Here is a 17,668-nt window from a genome sequence, read left to right as displayed (position 1 = left end):
GTTTTGTTTTGTTGTTGTTCTGGGGACTTGAACTCTGGGCCTCACACAAGCCTTCTATGGTTGAGTCACACCCCAGTCCCTACTGGGGAATTCTAGGTAGGGGTGTCCCCAAAACACACCCCTGCCCTTCAGTGGGATATCCTAGGCAGGGGCAGCTCCTGACCCACATGTCCTGCTTTGTTCTCACATCTACCTTGATATAGGTCTCACTAAGCTCCCTGGGCTGGCCTAGCCTTAACTTTATTCTGCAGGCCAAGCAGATCTTTACCTGTGACTCTCCTGCCTCAGCCTCCTGAGCAGCTAGAATAACATGTGTATGTCCTGAGACTCTACTTGATTTTCTTTCATGGTTTCTCTTCCTTCAGTTGGATCATATCTATTGACTTGTCTTCAAAGTCATTAATTTCATCCCCAGTCTGTAAAATGTAAACAATTCCAATTGCTTTTTGAGCTTTCTGAATTTCCACTTAATTACTTTCACTGTTTCAGTATCCTATGATCCCCTGGCTAGTCATTTCTTGTGCCTTATTGCCTAGAAACCTCCAGTGAGGGGCTTGGGTGTGGCTATGTGGTAGAGACCTTACCTACAAGGCAGGAACCCCTAACCCTCACCCCCACACATACAATGTGAAGATATGAATGGCTTTGTCTTGGGGAGTGGGGGCATGAATTTTAGTGAGATGTCATTGGTGGCTCTGACATGTGGTTTTTCTTCTCCTGCAAGAAATGCCAGCCTGTGGAGGTGTGGTATCTCTGCTAGCTCACCATCACTGTCCTGTTTGTGTCCTGTGTTGTTGGAGTCCTGGGCAACGAGCTGGTGCTGTGGATGGCTGTGTGATGCTGTGTTCTGCATGGCTCACACTGTCCCTATGATCTGGTTCTTCAGCCTGGCCCTGGCTGACTTTACTGTCCTCTTGTCTGTGCCCATTTCCATGTGTATCATAGTCCATGGCTGGTGGCCTTCTGCTAACTTGATCTGTAAACTCTGCATGGCCTTTCTGGTTCCCACTTTCTTCATCAGCATCTATTTGCTGTGGATCATTTTTGTGGATCCCTGCATCTTGGTCCTGCACCGTGTGTGGGCCAGAAACCACAGAACGGTGCAGCGAGCCACATGGCTGTCCATGGTGGTGTGGCTGCTGGAAGCTGCTGCCTGCTCTCTATACTTGAAGTTCTGAACTACTGGGAAATTATATGGCTGTGAATGTTGCTACTTCCACTTCAATTCAGAGAAAGAGACAGGGCAGGATTGGAGTGCAATGGTTGCTAAGCAACAGACAGCAATAGCCATCACCCACTTGCTGCTTGGCTTCCTAGTACTCTTGACTGTCATCAGCGTCTGTGCCCATTGCATCCGGTCCAGGCTTCGGACGAAGGGCTGGGTGCATGCAAGGCGGTTCAAGAAGCTGCTGCTGGTGGTTGTAAGCACCTTCCTCATCTTCTGGTTCCCTTTGAAGGTGGTGCTCTTGGTGAAGTCAGTGCTTCTGATGTCTTTACAGCAGCCTCACTATCCCAAGACAGAGCTCATCTCATGGCTGTCTTCGCCTTGGGCTGCCTCAACCCCTTCCTCTATGTCTTCATCGGCAGAGATTTCCAGCAGTAAAATTTTCAGTCTCTATCTTCTGCCCTGGCTAGAGTGTTTGGGGAAAAGGGTTTTATCAGTCATCCTGTCCCTGAGGCCAATACCCCAGCAGAGGGTAGAAACCTTACAGTTCAAACTAGAAGTCCACCTTCATAGTCTGTAAACAAATACATTAACTTCTGAGACAAGCTTCTACCACTATTAAGTCCTCCCAGCAATCCACCCTCAGAAGCCTTCTTAGTATTGGCACAGCATCTATTTCCCAAATGGTGAATAGTGAAAACAAAACTACATTTCCCAGTATCCTTTGCAACTATATATAGCCATGTGACTGAAATTTGGGCAATAGTCTGTTAAGTATGCAATGTAACTTCCTCAAAGGGACTAAATGCGAGAGCTCTGTCCACCCTTCTTTAGTTTGACTAGAAATGGAATGTATTAGCCAGTTTTTGCTAATTGATGAACATCCCCTTTCAAGTGTAAAGGCATTTAAAAAACAGAACCCACATGGGGCTGGAGAGTTGGCTCAGTGATTAAGAGCACTGGTAGCTCTTACAGTAGATCTGATTTTGATTCCCAGCACCCATGTGCTAATGTACAACTGTCCATACAGTTGCAGGGGATCCGGCACCCTCTTCTCTGCTAGAACCAAGCTTAGTCATACATGCAAACAAAACACTCATGCACATTGTCTTAGGGTTTTATTTCTGTGAACGGACACCATGACCAAGACAGCTCTTATTAAGGACAACATTTCATTGGGGCTGGCCTACAGGTTCAGATATTCAGTCCATTATCATCAAGACAGGAGCATGGCAGCATCCAGGCAGGCATGGAAGAGCTGAGAGTTCTACATCTTGGTCCAAAGGCAAACAGGAGAATATTGGCTTCCATGCATCTAGGATGAGGATCTCAAAGCCCATCCCCACAGTGACACATATCCTCCAACAAGGCCACACCTCCTAATTGTTCCACTCCCTGGGCCAAGCATATACAAACCATCACACATGTTATTTAAGTAAATCCAAAGACCAAAAAAACCTCTTATGATTTCTGCAGCTCAGCAGTTTGGGTTGGGATCAGCTGAGCATTTTTCCCATCGCAGTTAGACTCTCTCATGCTGTTCTGAGGAGCAGTTGGCTATTGTCTGGGATGAGCACACTGACTAAGCCATAGAGTTTCCATTCTCCCACATACTTGCTTTGTGTGTATGCCTCTCTCTCTCTCTCTCTCTCTCTCTCTCTCTCTCTCTCTCTCTCTCTCCGTGTGTGTGTGTGTGTGTGTGTGTGTGTGTGTGAGTGTGACTGTGTGAGTGTGGATCTAAGGACAGCTTAGATCTTACTCCTCAGGTGCCATAAACCTAACTTTTTAGACAGTGTCTCTCACAGGTCAGGAACTCACCAAATAGACTAGGATTGCTGGCCAGAGAGTCTGTGGGATCTATCTGTCTCTGCCTCCCTGAGACTGAGATTACAAATGTGCAAAATCACATCTGAGCTTTCTAATGTGGGTTCTAGGGATTGAACTCAGGTCGCTGTGTTTTACACGGCAGTACTGTAGTGACTGAGCTTCTCCCAGGCCCACTAGAGAGGGGTTTACAAGTGAGAGGCAAGGTGACAAGTGGGAATTGGTGACTTCTGCTTCATGCTACTGGGTATGGCAAGTTTCAAGGCTGTCCAGAATCCAGGCTTGAAGGACAGGGCTTGCCTTTTCAAGGGAAGACCTGTAAAGTGACATTGCACAGAAGAAGCAGAACAGCCATTTTGTACCCTGCTACAGTCACTGTGTAAGATGTTCTGCGTCATGGAATCCTGGTGATGGTCTTGGGATGTGGGCTCTGAGGAAAGGATGGCAAATCTCTCTCTCTCATTCTCTCTCTCTCTCATTCTCTCTCTCTCTCATTCTCTCTCTCTCTCTCTCTCTCTCTCTCTCTCTCTCTCTCTCTGTGTGTGTGTGTGTGTGTATACATGCTATGGCATGCATGTAGAAGTCAGAGAACAACTTTCTGGGGTTGACTCTCTCCTTCTACCTTGTGGGTCTTGGGAAACCTAACTCAAGGCAGCAAGCACATTTGGGGGGACAGCCATCACACTGGCCCAGGACTATGTGTAAATCAAGATAGTAGATGTTTCTACTACCCAGTTGGAATCAGGTTGTCCACCAACTGAAACCCTAAGCAGCCCCTAACTAGTGCATCTCATAAGTACTCCTTCCCTCCTTAGTGTGGTGGTACAACTCTGTAATCACAGCACCAGGGAGGCTGAGTAGGGAGGGTTGCAAGTTCAAGGCCAGCCCTGAATACATAGCAATCTGTACCAGACCACAGAAGGCAAAGTGGGTTGAGATGAGGGCATGCCACAGATTCCTTGTCCAGGGCTCTTTCAGCCCTGAGGTCTGGGCTGTCATCGGTGAAGAACCGCAGTTCAAATCTTCTTAAGCGCATTTCTCAGCCTCCAGGGTAAGTCCCACCACAAAAACCCATACTGAAGCTGTCTGCTGGTGTGAGTCTTAAGCTAGGTCACAATGAGGACCCAGATATAAATCAGTTATGGGGGAATCACGGGCCAGCCTAGGCTTGTATTGTAAGAATGTCTCTGTCTTGAAAAAGAAAAGCAAAACCTTGAGAGAGGCTCCGGAGGCCATGCCGCTTCCTGAGGATCTACAGGCAGCTAGCTAGTGATTGCTAGGGGATGCAGACATTTTCTTCAGTGGTATAGCCACTTACAAGTTTCACAGACTCCTGTGAGCAATCCCAGTTAAACCCATTAGGTCACACACAAAAAGACATGGCCACAGAAGCTGTGGGTTGGTCAGAGTTCTCTAGAGGAGCAGAGTTGACAGAGCGAGTACACATGGGAAGGGCTGACTAGACTGACTTTCATGATGCAGCCTGGACAGACCAACAATAGCTGTCTTCACAATGAAGAGACTTGAGGACCAGTGGCTGTTCAATCCACGAGGCTGGGGTGCCTCGAGATTTCCAATCTGATGCTAAAGGCCTTGAGGATACTGGGTGAGCCACTGGTCTTCAGTCCACATTGGAAGACAGAAGAGACTGAGCTCTGAGATCAGGAAAGGGTGACATAGGCGGCGGCGGCGGCAGCAGCAGCAGCAGCAGCAGCAGCAGCAGCAGCAGCAGCAGCAGCATTGATGAACTTAACGTTGTCAGGGAGACACAAAGGCATTAACCACAGGGGACTATTGTGTAGATTGAAAACCTTCATCTTGGAGGCCAGCTCCTTAATCTAGAAAGTAATAAGCAACTCACAGGCTTCAGAAAGTCCCTGAAATTGAGCAGACTCACTAGGCTCCTCCCTCTTCACGCATACATAAGTAGAAAGGACTGCTAAGGGTCACTCTCAGACCAACTGAACTGTCTGGGAAAGACAACCTCTAACCTATTGAGCTGTCTGCAGGCTGTGCAGTGTGCTCTAGGGTCCCATCTTATGTGAGTTGTCATCCATGCTAGGATGGGCTTTTGTCAAAGTCGGCTATCGGAGTCATTTCTGCTTCTGTAAGTAACCCCAATAAAACTCACTGGTTCACCAAGATGGACTTTGGTGGCATCTGTTCTTTGTTCTGTGGTCAGTTCTCTATTCATGGTGAGAAAATGTTTATGTCTTCCCAGGAATAATGTCACACGACTGACTAGGTGGGGGAAGGAAGGGATTCAGTAGGTATGGGAAGGGACAAGATGAGGGACAAGGGGGATGAGTATGATTAAACATTACGCTATAAACATGGAAGAATGTGCCATAACGAAACCCACTATTGTGCACAATTAATACCTGCTAATTGAAAAACTTAAACAAAAAGTGAAACAAATGAAGAAGAACCAGAAAAAAATTGAACAAGATAAGAAGACCTGCCATTACAAGGAATTTCTTGAAGCTCCTGAAAGCCTGCGTAAGTGTGGATCATAAACCATTTATCTGCCAGATCTCCAGCCCCATCTCCTGAGAATAAGGCTTTCCTCTGAATAACCATAATATCACTCCCAGTGTCTACACCAGGAGGCTCACTGCCTCCTTCAACTCCAGCTTCAGGTGTTCTGACGCCCTCTTCTGACCTCTGTGGGTACTGCACTCAGTACCTCCCATCCAGACAGATATGCACTGCAAGTAAATAAAAAATAAAAGGAAAGAAGGAAGGAAGGGAGGGAGGGAGGGAGGGAGGGAGGGAGGGAGGGAGGAAGGAAGGAAGGAAGGAAGGAAGGAAGAGGGGCTGGAGAGAAAAGGCAGTTTAGTGGCTAAAAGTTACTGGCTGCTTTTCCAGAGGACTCCAGTTTGACCCCAGGCCCCCACAAGACAGCTTACAACCATTTGTAACTCCAATTCCAGGGCCACTCAACACCCTCTTCTTGCTCCTGAGGGCATGGTGTGCACAGACAGACACACCTGCAGGCAATGTAAGTGCTAACAGCTCTGAGGGGGAAAGGTATCCTGGCAGCCAGGAGCCAAGGAATACCACAGAGTCACACCATACAACAAACCTCATACAAGGTGAAGGCAGGCTTTATGTAGGGCTTCCAGGGGTGGGGCTTTCCAGGGTGGCCTGGGATAGGATAGGGCTTGTCTTCCTGCATCTCTACGGGCTGGGTCCGCCTGCTAGAGTATTCTCGGGGGGGGGGGGGGGGGGGCAGAGTCTGGTTGTTGGGTGTCCTTAGGTGTGGGGCCTGGCCACTTGTATGCCTCAAGGGTCTTACACAGGCAAAACACCATGCTAGTTTTAAAAATTTACACATAAAAGTAAATCTTTGTCTTTGAAAGAAAGAGAGCTCTAACCTCCTTGGACACTGCAGAACGCCCTTTCAAAGAATTCCTGTGCTCTAGGGACAGACAAACAGAAGCCACAATTCACTCAGAAACATCAGCGTCAGACTCCGAGGAAGGTCTGTACATTTAAATTTCAGCTACAAGGAGAAAACAAGGTCAAAAAGGAAATTAGCAAACGGTTCGAGAAGCAAGAAAAGGAATTACAAAATAAACGCGAAGGAGGGAGCAGAGACCTGCAGAGAAGATGGCTTCTTGGTAGGAGCGGTTCTCTCTTTTCCCATAGTCCCCATGGTTTTCATTCCTACCCTCTTGGTTCCTACCACCCCCTCAGTTCCCACTCTTCCCACCCACTCAGTTCCCATTGCCCCACTCCTCCAGTTCCCACTGTTCTCACTCCTCCAGTTCCCACTGTTCTCACTCCTCCAGTTCCCACTGTTCCCACTCCTCCAGTTCCCACTGTTTCTACTCTCTCATTTCCCACTGTTCCCATTCCTCCAGTTCCCAGTGCCCCACTCCTCCAGTTCCCACTGTTCCCACTCCTCCAGTTCCCACTGTTCCCACTCCCTCAGTTCCTACTGTTCCCACTCCATCAGTTCCCACTGTTCCCACTCCCTCAGTTCCCACTGTTCCCACTCCCTCAGTTCCCAATGTTCCCACTCCTCCAGTTCCCACTGTTACCACCCCCTCAGTTCCCACTGTTCCCACTCCCTCAGTTCCCACTGTTCCCACCCCTTCAGTTCCCACTGTTCCCACCCCCTCAGTTCCCACTGTTCCCACCCCCTCAGTTCCCACTGTTCCCACTGTTCCCACCTCCTCAGTTCCCACTGTTCCCACTCCCTCAGTTTCCATGGAGTAGCCACCCCAGTCAGTCTTCATCCAAGACTGACTTCTTCGGGAAGGGAGCGTGGGATCCTGAGCAGGCTTTCTGATGATGTCCTAGCCTCTGTGGTTGCAGATGTCACTGGGACCTCCCTGGTGACAGTGGGTTGTCCTCTGTGCAGAGGACTGGAACATCTCTAAAGAGCGCCCCCTAGAAGATGACTGAAGTAGAAACTTAAGGATCCTTTGGAAAGTCAGTTGTATTGGATGGTGTTTTGCTGGGGCAAACATGTGAAGGAACATTTACTGAGGCAGACACAGGAGAAAGGATGTTCTGCTCAAGCAAGCACATGAAAGGACAGGTAATGAAGGAGTCTTTGCTAAGGACACACATGTATGGGTCCACCTTACAATGCATAGTTGAGCTCCATTTGTTGGGACTCTGTAGAGAGAACCACGCCAAAAACTTCTGATGTATGTTAGTGACTTCTTCCTGCTTCTGTGGACTCGGGCCATTTGGCAGAGTGATGTCAACTGAGACAGACTCATGTGCTGGTCCCTCCTGCTGACTCTGCTCGGTCATGCCACTGCTGCTGATTTGTGTTTGCTCTCCTGACTCTCCTGCTGGACTGCTGGTGTTCCTGTGAAGATTTTTGTGAGTGGACAGAGCTGCCACTGCTGACCTGTGAACAAAACTGCCGGTTCTCTGATAACACAGATGGGATTTGCTCCAATGAACCATTTCTAAGCAGGTCCGCTTCCCTGTATCCTTTCTTTCCCACTACCTCTGGAGGGTGGTGGGCTAGAAGGGAGGTTAAAGCGTTTAGGAACCATCACTAAAAATAGATGTTGAAAAAAGTTAAAGTTACATAGGACTCCTTGGTCAGATGCTCGGTCGCCTTAAATCTCAGGTCCCAGGCAGACATCTGTATGCATGCAAGCCTGCTGGAATGAGCATCCTTGTCACAGATGACGATATTTCGCTCAGAGTGATTAAGCCACTTACTGAAGGTCACACAGCAAAGAAAAATGGAGTCAGGGCTCCATGGGTGTGACTTGATTAATACATCGAATTAAATACATAGGCACCTGTCAGGTAAATGGGTGGACAAGTGGGGGAGCAATATCTTAGGGGTGGTTCTAATATTTAAAAGGGAGGGCCTAACAACTAGAAGAGCTGCTAATATCTTAGGAAGGGGTCAATACTCCCAGAGAGGGGCTGATTCACCACCCAAAGGGCTTAGCTTTATGGAGGGCCCGTCACAGTATTGGAAAGCCTGTGTCTTTATTCTTCACTCTTTCCTTTTTCAGCAAGCACTAACCTAGCTAGCACACAATAGGTACACATGTGCCCTCCCTCTGGATCGAAGCTCCAGGAGCTTACAGCACACAGGCGCACACGGAGTAGAAGCCAGCTCCTAACCGAGGGAGGCTTCACTCTTAATCACTACCTGTGAGTGTCTCCAGGAAGGCAGCAGGGGAGGCAGAGCCCCCAATCTGGCCTGGTTTTATCTTCCCAGCAGTAGGAGACAGTCTGTCACCCATGTTGGGAAATAGCTGTCATGAGCTCTTCGCCCCCTGACATCTCCCCGCCCAGCGCAGAACCCGCCCTGAAAACAGGTGCGGGCCTACGGCTGCTCCTGGAGCGCCTGCATTTCCTCATCCTGTGGCTGTACAAAAGGTTGGCAGACCCACTGCCCGGGCAAAATTCGAAATCAAGACCCAGGGACCCTGCAGCAAGTTGTCCTCCAGCACCAGGCATGAATTCTGATTCTTATTCTTGTTTACGTGGGAAAAAGAGTTGGCAAGAGGGTGTGCCGACTCCTGGTCCCACCCATTTATAATGGTGACTGAGGCCGTGTCCCACTGTGAGTCGGGAGCGCAGCAGCTACAGGGGGTGAAGATGCAGGCTTTGAAAATGGGGCCTCTGGCTAGGGCAGGTCTGTGGGTCCACCTACCTAAAGGCAGGAGGAGTCTGAGTTCAAGGCCATCCTGGGGGAACTTTTTGATGTTTTAAAAATAAAACCCAGCTGGGGGCGTAGCTTACTGATGGAGCCCCTGCCCACAACCCCCCAGCTAGAGGTTGGGGGTGTGGCTCAGCAATACAATAAGCTGATAGTGTGACAATGCTCTCTATTCCACATCCAGTGCAGTACTAAAAGGAATGAAAGAAAAGAGCGAGAAAGAAGAAAAGGGAAGAGACCAGCTTCCTGTGGCCTCCTGTGTGTAGGCGGGACTTCGGTCGCCAACATCCCTGGAGGTCCAGATGGTGGGCACAAAGATCAGGACCAAGGAGGCCTCTGAGAAGCGTCAGGCCGGATTTGTTTCAGAGCTCTCTGGGTGCTATGTTGTTATGCCCAAGTTGCAGGGATCCAAAGACCACTGAGGAGCCAATTCCGATATAAAGCACACAAGGGTCTTTATTACAAGCTCTAGAGCAAGGTCTCCCACCATCCCCTTTGCAGCGGATCAGAAGGCCCCGAGTCTAGGGATTCAGAGGTTTTATCATGGTTACGGCAAACTTGAGGAATTTCCATACGGGCCAGCAAGTTAATATTTTAAAAACAGCATTTCTGGCCTAATCTGTAGGAACTGAACACGAGAGCAGAACCACCCAACAGGATGGTCAGGTTATCTATTCTCCGAAGGATGTCTTAGGCTATCTCTATGTACCTTGGTCCTACTACTGTTGCTAAGAGGGGTAGGTTGCCAAGGAATGTTAGGGGTGTCATAGGATGTTTGCCCAGGCGTGAGTTTCTTCCTGGAATTGGAGCTTAGCCCCTGGTCTTGCACAAAATGGAGTTTCTTAAATAACGGAGTTGGGGCCTTTACAATTTGAGGTATGTGAGTAGCAGAGGATGGGTGTGTGTGTGTGTGTGTGTGTGTGTGTGTGTGTGCAAAAAGATCCCTCTAGGGCCCATGAGTGGGTAAGCAGAAGCCAAGACGAAGCAGGCCTGGGACCTCGGGGCAAAGGGAGCACCCTTAGGACGGAGACCCGAGGAGGAGCTTGGAGCAGAGGTGAAGGGCAGAAAGAACAGAGAATTGTAGGGTGCTTGGTTAGTGTGGGGAGCTGATTGCAGGCTCAATTCCACACCCCCTCTTCTTCTTTGTCCTCCTCCCCCACTTTCCACAGCAACCCCAAGACAAAGCCTGGGTAAACCTCCTACCCACTTCCTCTTCCCCAACGCCACTGCCCATCCCTCCACAGCCTGGCCATGCCCTCCAGACCCTCTCAGGGTTCGAAGACCTACAGTCGGGTATAAAACACTCAAACATAAAACCAAAACCGAATTTTTAAACTTAAAAATTACATTCATTTATTTACTTTGGGGGGGGGGGTAAAAGCTTGTGGTGTTTGACCACCATCTTGCTACCCACCCCCCTCCAATTTTAAAGACAGAGTTGTGGTTACCTCAAGCTGGCCTCAAAGTTGCTGTGTAGGTGAGGGTGGCCTTGAACTTCTGATCCTCCTGTCCCTACCTCCCAAGTTCTGGGTTTTCAGGCCTGTGGGACTATGCCCTGGGACCCAGGGCTTCTTGCTAGCTAGGCCAGTGCTCCAGCAAGTGCGCTCACCCAGCCCTCTTACGAATTTAAACGTGCTTGTTATCCCTCCTCTTAGAGAGTATGTGTGTTACAGACTGGCCTCAAACCCAGGATCCTCTTGGCCCCGAACCCAGGGTCCTCCCTGCTGAGTCTGCAGGCAGTGGCTGCTTCTGGTTTAAATGGGTCTTACCAGGTTTTGGAGGGGAGTCGTTCCTTCCTTGCCTGTACCTCAGGGCTCACACCCTGGCTCTCTTTTCTCACCTTCCACTAAAGTTGTCCTTCTGCCTCCCACTTCATGTGGTCACAGGGGCCATTAGGTCTGCCCTAACAACCTGAGTTTCCCTTATCCACATGAGGACCTGTCAGTATCGCTGTTCCCACCTGATTTTGGAGTTTCCCTCTGCATCCCAGGAATCAGGGTGCACACATCCTGAGGCCTCCAGCCCCCCCCCCCCCAAACACCAGCCCTGCTCCTTAATCCTGCGCGTCCTCAGTCACACTCTTCATTCATTCATGGGTTGCCACAGTTCAACCAACACCAACCACGTGCCAGAGAGTTGCCTCAGATACCCCACAGACAAACCTCTTGTCTTTGTTTCTGTGATGAAATTCTGAAAGGAGAAAGGGTTTGTCTTGATTCATGGGGCTTATTACTACAGTTGGTTGTAGTGGGGAAACTGAGGCAGCAGGTGATAGAGGCAGCCGGTGGCATCACATCCAGTCAAGAAACAGGAGACAAACAAAATGCTGGTGCTCAGCTCAGCTTCTCAACGACTTGCTGCCCATAGTTAAGATGGCTTCCCACAGTCTGGAGGTCTGCCCATAGTTAAGATGGCTGCCCACAGTCTGAAGGGCTGCCCATAGTTAAGATGGCTCTTCTCACCTCAACAGAATCAAGCCAGTCTCCCACAGGTATGTGTGAACCCATCTCCCTGGTGATTCTAGATCCTGTTGACAATTCATATCCCTCCTTTTATTGTGTGTGTGTGAAAGTGTTTCAAGGGTATGGACAAACATGGTAGAAGGAGAGAACTACTGACTACTGAAAATTGTCTAAATTGTCTAACCTCTGTACACACACACACATACACATTCACATATATGTACACAAAATAATGTGATTTTTTTTAATGCCAGAAAGGGGTTTCAGTGAAGGGCTGAGAGGGGTGCCCACCTCTTCTGAGGTGGCATTTAGTGGGAAACCTTGAGGGCTTGAGTTGGCCAGACTTGTAAAGAGGGTCTCTGAGATGTGTATATTGGGCCAGAACACAGACAGCCAAAGGGGGTGGGGCGTGTGAGTCAGTAAGCTACAGAGATTCTCTATCCAGTGCTCTCTCTGCCCCTGGGGTCCTGACGGGCTCTGGTGAAGAACCCCGGTTCGAATCTTCCTCATCTCTGAGGAACAGATTCTTTAGACTCCAGAGTGTGAATTCCACCATGCAAGCCTATGCTGAAGCTTCCTGCTGGGCTGGGCTGACTTGAAGATGCTTGGCCCAGTGAGTGGCACTATTTGGAGGTGTGGCCTTGTTGGAGGAAGTGTGTCACTGTCGGGGTGGGCTTTGAGACCCTCCTCCTAGCTGCCTGGAAGAAAGTCTGTTCCTGCTTGCCTTCGGACCAAGATGTGGAACTCTCAGCTCCACCTCCCGTGTCATGCCTGCCTGCCATGCTTCCTGCCATGATGAAATTGGACTGAACCTCAGAACCTATAAGCCTGTAAACGTTGTCCTTATAAGAGTTGCCTTGGTCATGGTGTCTGTTCACAGCAATGGAAACCCTAAGACAGAGACAATGGGGAACCAGATATGAATTGATTATTAAAGAATTCCAGGCAATTTGGGATATGAGTAGGGCACAGAGCTTTCTAGCATCTGGGGAGAGGCGGAGCTTGAGGGGTGGCTCCATGGTTAAGAACACTTACTGCTCCAGGAGAGATTCTGAGTTCAGTTCCCAGCACCCAGGTAAGGCAGCTCACCACCACCTTGATTCCAGCTCCAGGGGATTAAGATGCCCCCCCCCCAGAGAGAGGGGGGGGGTGAAGTGAGGTGGAAAGGAATATTGGAATATTCTGTCTGTAAAAGTCAGAGAGGCAGAGGGGGCTTTTCAGGAAGGGACACAAATTGGGAACTGTGTGAGTAGGAGTCATCAAGGTGGAGGTAGAAGTTTGCCCATTGAGTGATTCACCTGCATTTTTCATTTCAATCTTAGTTTTTGAGACAACGTCTCATGTGGTCCATGTGTTATTAAGACTGAAGCATGTAAGGCTGGAGAGATGGGTCAGAAGTTAAGACCTGGGCCTCTCAGAGGACCCAGGTTCAGTTCCAAGCCCCAACACGGTGGCTTACACCCTTCTGTAACTCTAGTTCCAGGGGATCTGCCACATTTTTCTGGTTTCCACAGGCATTGCACACACATGACGCATAGACAGGTCAAACACACGTATGCATAAAAGATAAACCTTTGTAAAATTGTGGCCCTGCACAAAGTAGATACATAGTTCCTTACCCAAGGTATGGCTGGAACTCATTCTTAGGATCCTGCATTCAAGGATGTGACACTCTCCCAGCCTGATGAAATAAGTGATAGTCAGAAAAGGGTCTCTCAAGAAGGTGGCACCCAATGAGGTTTTGAAGGGTGAATAGGAGTACGGTATCTACAGTAATGAGATGAGATGAAGCCAGACACACCAGAATGATGAAATATCAGGAACGTGTGTGTGTGTGTGTGTGTGTGTGTGTGTGTGTGTGTGTGTGTCTTATTCTAGGAAGTACAGTCCAGAAAGAAGGGAAGTGGTGGCCAGGAGGCTGATGAGGTGGGTGGAGTCAGAATGTACAGAGCAGGGAGGCCCTGGCCCTACCTGGGGGACCCAGATAAACAAGCCATTCCTTCCATTCCCAGAGGGACCTGAGGCCCAGACTTGGTCTTGCTGGCTGGTCCTCTTGTTTCCAGCCAGGTCTGACTCTCTCCTCTGTGTGCAAGCTTACCACACTTTAAACTTTGCGTCCTCAAGAGAACACCAGGCCACTAGCTGCTGCCTGGGCACCCCAGAGACACCCAACATCCACTTACAGGTGAGCTTAGGGTTCAACGGGATGAGGGAGGTGGTGGGATGACCTGATTTTAAATCCTGAGCTGATACCTAAGAGGGTCCAAGTCCTTAGTCCCCCTCCTGGCCTTGGTGGGGCTTTTCATCTAGACTGGCTGGGACTTGGGCCTTGAGCTTGAAGAGTCTGTGTTCTCCAGAATGGAGGGAGGTGGTAGGGATAAGGAAGAAGACCTGGAGAGTGAGGGTCTGACAAGAGAGGCCAGGGAGCCAAGAAAGGGAAGGCCCGGGTGGAATGAACCATAGAAGGTGTAGGACAGGGAGGATACGGGGGTCAGCCCAGGAGTATATGAGCACAGACTGAGGGGTCGTTGGGGAGCAGGGTGCGGACTGAGCTCAGTCAGGGGGATAGAGATAGAGGCATGATTTGTCAAGATGAGAGACTGGTGGGAGGTCACAGGAGCAAAGGAAGAGAGCAGGACCATTGCTGAGGTGCAGCTCTCAGAGGTCAGTGGAGCAGAGGTACGTGTGTGCTCTAATGTGAAGGCTTTGCTGATCTATCCGTCTCTATACAGCCCATGGAGGACCCTGTGGAGATGGAGCAGCCAGCACCCCTGGGGAGTCAGTACCTGCCCTGGGCAGTTCTTTCTCTCCTCTACTCTCTGATGGCAATTGTCTCCTACCTCCTGGACATGACCAGCTACAGCCTGCTTGTCCAGGCTGGAGGATTCCTCCTTCCTGCCCCTCTGTCTGCAGCCTGGTTTGGCCACCAACTCATAGCTGACATCATATTCCTGGGACTCCTCCCACTCAGCCTCACCTGGATTCGCACCTGCTGGCCCCTGGGCCTCGCCTTCTGCCACCTGGACCCGTGTCTGGCCTTCTTGACCTTCTGTGCCAGTGGCCGGCTGCTGATTCATGTGACCGCCGACTGCTGTACCTCCTTGCTCCAGCCATCCTGGGCACTGGGTCATCGTAAAGTTCGCCAAGTGGTTGTCTGGGCTGGTGGGTTCTGGATCCTTCTGCTGGACCTGGCTGGGAGAGCCCTGGGAACATTAAGGGACCGAACTGGCCACAGTGACCCTTTCAACGGGACAATGACCCTGGAATCCCCCAGGCACAACCGGGACCCCTGGGCCTGGAACCCCACCCTGGATCAGTTAGTGTTTGGGTTTGGGGTGCCACTGGGAGTACTAAGGGTCTTCCACAGCCTCGTGCGGGAGCAGCTGCAGCTGGCCAGGGTCTCTGTGAGGCCTCCGCTGCTGGGCCTGCCAGGAGCCACTACAGTCATGCTGTTCGTCTGTTGGTTTCCCTTCCACCTTGTGCTGCTGCTGAGGTTCCTGGGTATGTGGGGGTCCAGACTACAGCTGGAGGAAGTGTGGGTACTGCTGAGACCACTGGGGCTCACTCTGCTGGGCTCAACTAGCTTCTTCCATCCACTGCTGTATGTGTGTGGGGATGTGGAAAACCGGAGAAGGCTGGGCCAGGACTTGTGGTTCCCTGGAAGGGGAGGAGAGGAGGAGGCAGAAGAACCCCAGGCACTGGGGATGGAGGCTGAGAGGCTCTGCAGCAGCCTGAGGGAGCAGGGCACAGTGTTGGGTGTGGGGTTCCTGTCTTCAGAAAATGTGGGGTGGGCTGAAATGAAGGCACAGGTGATGGGAAGTGAGGTGGGGAAGGAGAGAGAGGTTTAGAAAAGAGGCACAGAGACACGGGGGGGGGGGCACAGCGGGGGGAGGGGAGGTAGGGAAGGGAGTGGGTGTATAGAGCACCCAGATAGAGCATCTGGTCCCATGGGTTTGGAGTCACACAGAATGTGGCAGACAGAGGTCCTGACAGGGAACAGGGGGTGACAGACAGCAGAATTACAGGGTGGAGACAGAAACCAGGAGGCTCCATTGAGGTATGTAAATAGAACTGGAGTGATGGAAGAATGGGGAGAGAGGGGCAGGTAGACCGGGAGATGACAGAGCAGGTGACAGGGAGCAGGGGTAGAGAGTTCCTGTCACCAGCCACCCTGCTGGCCCAGGGCTGAGCAGTTTCTGAGCCCTGATGCTGGATGGTCAGTCCCAGGAGATATTCATAAACCTGGATGCTTGCCCCACTAGGTAGTTCAGAGAGACATCTGCCAGATTTGGTAATCTGGGGGACTGATTTCTGGCTCTGTGTCAACTACTTTCTGGTATTTTGAAATTCCCAAGTGCCTTCTAATTACACCTCCCCTTTGGGGCTGGGACCCAAGGCTTTGAGCATATCAGGGAAGAGTCTTACCATGGAGCCACATCCCAGCCCCTCACTGGGGAATTCTAAAATGTGCTCTCCTCTCATGGCCCCTCTCCATTCCAAAGGTGAACTCCACCGTCTCTGAGTGGAGACTCCTCCCCCCAGCCCCTTTTTTAGACAAGGGCTCATTCTGTAGCCCAGGCTAGCCTCAAACACACGGTGATCCTTCTGCCTCAGGGCCCCTTCCAGTAGTGTGACCAGCCTGTACCATTATCACCACACCTGGCAGCCCTGAGCCTGTGACAGTCACATGAAGCAGGATAGAAAGAGGGAATAAAGTGGATGTGCATGGAAGGGGAAAGGAACCTTTGTCACAGTGTCTGGCTGAGTCACCAGTTGAAAGTTAAGAGTTGGGCTGGAGAGATGGCTCCGAGGTTAAGAGCACTAACTGCTCTTCTGAAGGTCCTGAGTTCAAATCCCAGCAACCACATGGTGGCTCACAACCATCTGTAATGAGATTGGATGCCCTCGTCTGGAGCGCCTGAAGACAGTTACAGTGTACTTACATATAATAAATATTTTTTTTTAAAAAAAGGAAAGTTAAGAGTTGCAGTACAAACAGGATCTGTGGGCCAGCCTGATAGTTCAGTGGTTAGACACTCACCACCAAGCCTGAAAACCTGCATTCCATACCCAGGACCACAAGGGGGAAGGAGAAAACTGACTCCTGCAAGTTTGTATCCTTTGACCTCCACATGTGCTGTAGCACCCCTGTGTTAGCGTCCTCCCATCAAACAAAAACAACAACAAAACAAAACAAAACAAAAACAAAAAACTTTTTGTTCTGGTTTCCAAAAAAAAAAAAAAGCCTTCTACACCGAGCCTTGTAGAAGTCAGAGGCATTTATGATCACGCTCCTCTCAAAGCTCTAAACTGCAAACTTTAAGGAACTTAGAAAACAATTTTCTGTTTCTGGGGATCTCATAAAGGAAAGTATAGCCTGTGTGTGCAAGACGAAGCGTCCCCGGCTCCGCTGCGGACTCCGGCTTCAACCTGAGAACTGGACTCTTTCCTGATGAACCCTGGAAAATACCTTGTGCTGGTTTACCAAGAAAAAGGAAAAATAAGTTCCACTGAATAAAGTCAGAAACCTAATTTAAAAAAAATCAAAGTGAGCCAAGCTCACTTGAGGGTGGGAACGGTGCTGTCTTGTGAAACCCGCACCCTGGCACCCAGGTGCCCTGGAGAGTACAACCCTCCCCTGAGCCTTTCTCTATGTCAGAATCCTTTCTTGGGACTGGAGAGATGGCTCAGAAGTTAAGAGTCCTGGCTGTTCTTCCATATGAGTTCAGCGACTAGCACCCAGGTGGCAGCTAACATGCAACTTAGCTCCAGGGAGGTCTGATGCCCTCTTCTTGCTCTATGGGCAAAGCACTCATGTGCGCCCCCCCCCCCCAGTTGAAAATCTATTTAAAAAAATTTTTTTTTGGTACCTTTCCTTGATGGGTGTGAGTTGGTGAGACTGCAGATCTGCATGTGACGTAACCTGTGTGTGATGTCAGAGGGCAATCTGAGGATGTTGATCCCCACTCTCTTAGTCAGGGTTTCTATTCCTGCACAAAACATCATGACCAAGAAGCAAATTGGGGAGGAAAGGGTTTATTCAGCTTACATGTTGTTGTTCATCAC

The 17,668-nt window shown here is 50.0% G+C and overlaps 1 protein-coding gene and 1 pseudogene across 3 annotated transcripts; both read left to right on the top strand.

Moving 5' to 3' along the window:
• Gm18307 (predicted gene, 18307) lies at window positions 788-1,648 on the top strand (annotated as a pseudogene).
• Gm18905 (predicted gene, 18905) lies at window positions 9,916-15,457 on the top strand. Of its 3 annotated transcripts, none has more exons than NM_001361137.1 (3): window positions 9,916-10,016; window positions 13,615-13,787; window positions 14,335-15,457. In NM_001361137.1, exon 3 carries the CDS (start codon window positions 14,338-14,340, stop codon window positions 15,448-15,450), a length of 1,113 nt encoding a protein of 370 aa, NP_001348066.1. In that variant the 5' UTR covers window positions 9,916-10,016; window positions 13,615-13,787; window positions 14,335-14,337; the 3' UTR covers window positions 15,451-15,457. The 3 variants fall into 3 exon arrangements, with proteins under 3 accessions (NP_001348066.1, XP_006541412.2, XP_011249240.1); XM_006541349.3 differs by lacking the exon at window positions 9,916-10,016 and adding an exon at window positions 10,625-11,631; XM_011250938.2 differs by lacking the exon at window positions 9,916-10,016 and having other exon boundaries at window positions 12,740-13,787.
• The last annotated feature ends 2,211 nt before the right edge of the window (window positions 15,458-17,668 follow it).

The sequence above is a fragment of the Mus musculus genome, chromosome 7, assembly GCF_000001635.26.
Source record: "Mus musculus strain C57BL/6J chromosome 7, GRCm38.p6 C57BL/6J".
NCBI lineage: Eukaryota > Metazoa > Chordata > Mammalia > Rodentia > Muridae > Mus > Mus musculus.
The sequence above is the reverse complement of the archived record's forward strand: the minus strand, read 5'-3'. Positions and strand labels throughout refer to the sequence as shown.

What these genes read in the sequence shown, in the direction of transcription:
- Gm18905 (XM_011250938.2), top strand. Translation starts at nt 13,524, where the DNA reads ATGAGGTGGGTGGAGTCAGAATGTACAGAGCAGGGAGGCCCTGGCCCT. An exon ending in CACCCAACATCCACTTACAG is followed by an intron (nt 13,788 to 14,334) that starts GTGAGCTTAGGG and finishes GTCTCTATACAG; the next exon opens with CCCATGGAGGACCCTGTGGA.